The 4835-nt window shown below is 38.1% G+C and overlaps 1 protein-coding gene across 1 annotated transcript in view; it reads left to right on the forward strand.

The window, feature by feature from the left end:
• Nucleotides 1-4835, forward strand: part of LOC122084401 (kinesin-like protein KIN-6) — a 21400-nt gene that overhangs the window by 11805 nt on the left and 4760 nt on the right. The window contains exons 11-16 of the mRNA XM_042652624.1: nt 59-107; nt 211-419; nt 557-775; nt 951-1040; nt 1927-2038; nt 2371-2480. Coding sequence (XP_042508558.1) covers nt 59-107; nt 211-419; nt 557-775; nt 951-1040; nt 1927-2038; nt 2371-2480 — 789 coding nt within the window. The remainder of the gene's footprint in view (nt 1-58; nt 108-210; nt 420-556; nt 776-950; nt 1041-1926; nt 2039-2370; nt 2481-4835) is intronic.

Here is a 4835-nt window from a genome sequence, read left to right on the forward strand (position 1 = left end):
GGGGGGGGGGGCGTTGATTTTCATAAACCTCCCTTCTAATTTAAAGGTTTTCTTGCAGATTGATGAAGAGGAGGGTGCTGGAGATGACCAATCAATTCTGCAAAAAGGTTGTGCCATATTGAAATGCATCCTTCCATTATTATTGCTTTGTTTTTTGTTCCTTTCAATTTCATGACGATATCTTTTATCTAATGTTTACTTTTGATGCAGAAGTAATTTTAGGGAAACTTCAAGAACCTGAACTCCTCAGAGTCTCAGGTTCATCCACAAGAGCTCTGAAGATAGAGTGCAGTGAGTACAATTTGCTAAAGGAAGAGTACCATATAGAACTTGCCAAGAGAGATAGAAATGATCATATCATGAGGAGTTTCTCTAAGGCCCTATGGGATGTCTTAAAACAGTATAAGAAAAAACTCGAGGTAATATCATAATTTAAGTGTACCATTTAGCTCATGGTTTTTAAATCGACCACTGAGGGAATTTTTTCTTAAATGTCTATGATGCTTATATATGGCATACCTATGAATTTTAATGGAGAAGTACTATTCTGAAACAGGCGTCAGAAAGTGAGGTCCATAATCTGAACGAAAGTCTTCACAAAGAAAAATTTCGAAATTCAGAGCTGGAAAAAGAATTGAAAGATATGAAGCCTTGTCATTTGTGGTGTCGACAAAATTCAACAGAGGCCTCCATGCTTAAATTGTGTATAGATTCGGACTTTGATACCACTGGGTGTTTGCAACTGGAGCAACATAAATCAAACAACATTGATGAGGTTAGCAAAGAAAATTTCACCCTAATCATGGTTGTAGATATGGTTTGAATAATAATTGAATTGTGGATAGAGTGAGAAATTTTTGGCTAAATCTTCCTTGATATCTAAGTGATGTAAGTATGTAACTCTGTCAAATATATTTATAATTGAAATTCCCATCTCCCTCAATTTTTAGGTGCATGCTGAAGTTTGTGTCTCAAAGCCAGAAGTTCTAGAATGCAGCAACGTTTCAAATTTATGTGATGTTGTTGTATCTCCCCTTCAGGTAGGTTTCTCTTTCTGTGTTTGCAAATTTCATTACTGGTTTTACCCGTGGGTCTTAACTTCTTTTGTTGGAAGGTTTTGCTGTATGCGGAAAGCTCTCAAGACATCACCCCGTTGCCATATGTGTCTAGCCGTATAGGCACCAAGAGTTGATCTAGTCAAATAAGCCGGGGGGGATTGAGGGGAAAATGGGGGATAGAAGTGAAAGGAGAATAAAAGGGTAAGAAAAGAAAAAGGAGGGTAGAAAAAAGAAAATGTTTCCTGTGAGGGGGAAAATGGGGGAGAGAAGTGGAAGGAGAATAAAAGGGTATGAAGAGAAAAAGGAGGGGAGAAGGAACAAAATGTTCCTATGAAGTTGCATACATGCTTGGACTGGTCTTCTTTTTTTCTTATTGAAATGTGGTGCTAGCCTTGGGCATCTTGACCTGCATAGCTATTAGCTTAGGCACCTGGTCACCACTGTGGCTAGCCTTTGTAACAACTATGCAAAAATTCTCATGCTGTAGTTGATGAATCACACTTTACTATCGAAGGTGATGTGGTGGAGGACTATATCCAAGTTCAGGTTTCAAGAATTGCTGTTCAATTTATGAATTCATAACTGTTTGTTGTTGAGGACATTATTGATGAAAGAACGTGCGAGAGAGAGAGAGAGAGAGAGAGAGAGAGAGAGAGAGAGAGAGAGAGAGAGAGAGAGAGGAGTGAGGAGAGATTGCAAGAGATGGAGAGAAAGGAAGATTCATGATTAGGTCAAAATTTGACAGCATGCCTCCTATTTATACATTCATCTATAGAAGCTCTAATACAAGTGAAAAGATGAAAAAGCCCCTGACATTAACACCAATATTTACATGTTGAGTTAAAGTTCTAATATGGCTGTTGTGCAGTGTCTAAATCAGAAAAGCAATAGCACCCCTGGGAAGGAAAAAACTGGTGAATATTCAGAAGAACGGGAAAATTTAGAGGTTAAGGACAGTTGTTCTGATGCAGATGTTACAGGTGGGTCTTCAGAAAATTTATTTTGTATATTATCCCTTCCTTCCATATTTGATCTTTGAGAGTAATACTTTATGTGGTTTCTCTGTATGACTGGTAATGCAATACCTACTGATTTTCATCATTACTAATTTTTTTTTTTCCGAGTACATCTAGAGTAAGAGATCCTTTGTCTAGGGTCATAATTAAGTCTATGGATCCTTCGGATTGGTGGATCTTTTTACATCATGTAGTTTTGGGTCATGGATTGAGCCGATGCCATAGGCTTTCGCTTTCATGTCTCTTTAAAATCTCAGTCGTGGTAAAATCTTGACTTAATTTATTAACTGTAACAGGCTTGAGCGATTCAGGGTCAATGGTTGGCACCTCTCAGTCTCAGGCCCTAGGTGTAAATGATGACACTTCACCAATCAAGCGGAAAGAATTGTTTAGTAAGGGGGAAAAGGTTGATATTTTGAAATTCTATATCTACTACCGTGATATCTTATCTTAAATGTATACTCCTGCAAATATGTTTCCCTATTTTGCATTGCATTGTATCGTTTATTGAGGTCCTATATATGGAAATTTTGAAGGAAGATGTATATAGTTATATATTTGTGCAGAAAAATGCAATACTTGCAAACTTCTAATAGCATGCATGGTATTCTTGTAAGTCATAAATGCACTACAAGGTGATAGGGACCCGCTGGGAAAAGCAGTTCTTAACCGGCCAAGGGTGGTTTTCTCGAAGACAGAATGCTCATAACTGGTTGAACTTTAGGTGGAGCTACACTGGAGGATATTTTGGTTAAATGAACCACATAGGTCAAAGAAAGGCTTCAATTATGCTGAATTACTGTTGACTGAACTTGGGTTCCAGTTTAGATGCTGTCATTTTTTTTTTTTTAAGTTAATTTCTGTTTTTGTGTTGATGTTTTAGCTTGGAAATCTTGGTTTTATAATTTTTTCTTGTGAGCAAGTTCAAGTTTGGTCAATTGTCTTTCTGGTTCTTGTTTTGACTTTCAATTTAAGTCCATTCTCAACTAGGAACCCTTCTTAGAGAAGTAGCTGGAGAGACCAGCTTTCTTATAAATCCATTCAGTTTTCTTCTACCTTTTTCTCATTTGAATTAGGGAAGGAAAGTTGTAACAACTGTTTCTGAGCGTGAGAAGACTCCCTAATTAAGGTTGTATAATGTTTCACGGTGCTACTTGTGATACACAGGGAGCTAGAATGTTTCTACAGCCTGATATCTTTTGGTCTTTACTTGATACTTTATTTGCCTTTATTGGTGAATGCTGAAAGTATTCGGATGTCTTAAGGTACACTAAGTCATGTATTTGATGTTTTTATTTGAAATATTTTTGAGGGGCATTTCAGCCCTTTGCACTTAAGAAAGAAACAATGAGTGATTCTGGGAAAATTTCGATTGATAGCATGGTTTAAAACTTGTTATTGGATGATCAGCCCTAAGTCCCTGTTTGTTTGCACTCATTATGGATGATCTAACCAGACACATCCAAGACCCAATCCTATGGTGTATGCTATTTGCTAATGATATTGCTCTGATAGATGAAACGATGGAAGGGATTAATACTAAATTGGAGCTGTGGAGTCATGTTTAGAATCAAGCGGTTTTATGGTAAGTAGAACGAAGACAGAGTATATGATGTGCCCCTTCAGAAAACTAGTGGAGGGGATGGAGTGGTGAAACTTGGAGGTCAGGAAGACAGAAACTACCTCAAAGTGACTGTTTTAAATAACTGGGATCCATCATTAGCAAAGAAGGTGATATAGAGGACGATGTTGTCCACATACTTAAAGTGAGATGGATGAGATGGAGAGATGCGTCGGGAGTATTATGGGACAAACGTGTGCATATCAAACTTAAGGGAAAATTTTATCGGACAGTTATACGACCATCTATGACCTATGGAGCAAAGTGTTGGGCAGTCAAGAAGAGTAATTTGAATAAAGTAAGTGTATCGAAGATGAGAATGCTGAGGATGCTAGAGATAGAGTAAGGAATGATCGCATTAGAAGCGATATGGAAACCGCCCCTATCCAAGACAAGCTCCACGAGAACCAGTTGAGGTGGTATGGTCATGTCCAACGGAGATCTATGGATCCTCTAGTGAGGAAGAGTGACCAGATTCAATTGGATAGGACCAGAATCGGTAGGGGCATGCCCTAAATGACTATTAATGAAATGGTAAGAAAAGATATGCATATGGTAGGGCTAGATTGTAGTATGACCCGAGTTGCCAACCCTTTGTAGCGGATGTTCCTGTTTTGCTTTGACTTCTACGTTTACCTGTTTTGTACCTCATCTCACCTTACTTTTGTTGTCACTTTATAATTCTATTCCTATTTTGGATCCATGCAGCCTACCCCATTAAGTTGGGATAAGGTTATGATTGTTGCTGTTGTTTTGTATTGGTAGCACAATCCATTTCATCTAACAACTAGATTGTTAATTAGTCTGGAATGATTTATCTTCCGATTCTTATCTTTAAATACTTTGTTGGAAGTATACTAGTTCCTCAGTCTACTTTTGTTTTTGTTCTTATCCGGACATTGCTTGAAGTTCCAAAAGGATTTTGTCGTTTATTTTCGTGCTTTGACAAACTGCTACTTCTATGGCAACTGAAGTTCCAACAAACTTGGTACGAGTATTAAACTCGGACATTTTAAGTTCGACTCCCACTAGGCACACCTTAGGCCACTCACACGGGGGTGTTTAGTGCTCTGCATAGTATGGGCCCGTGGGACTAGTTAGGCAGAAGGCTTGGATACCCACCGTTAGCAAAAAAAAAAA

The sequence above is a fragment of the Macadamia integrifolia genome, chromosome 7 (genome assembly GCF_013358625.1).
Source record: "Macadamia integrifolia cultivar HAES 741 chromosome 7, SCU_Mint_v3, whole genome shotgun sequence".
In the NCBI taxonomy this organism is placed as follows: domain Eukaryota; kingdom Viridiplantae; phylum Streptophyta; class Magnoliopsida; order Proteales; family Proteaceae; genus Macadamia; species Macadamia integrifolia.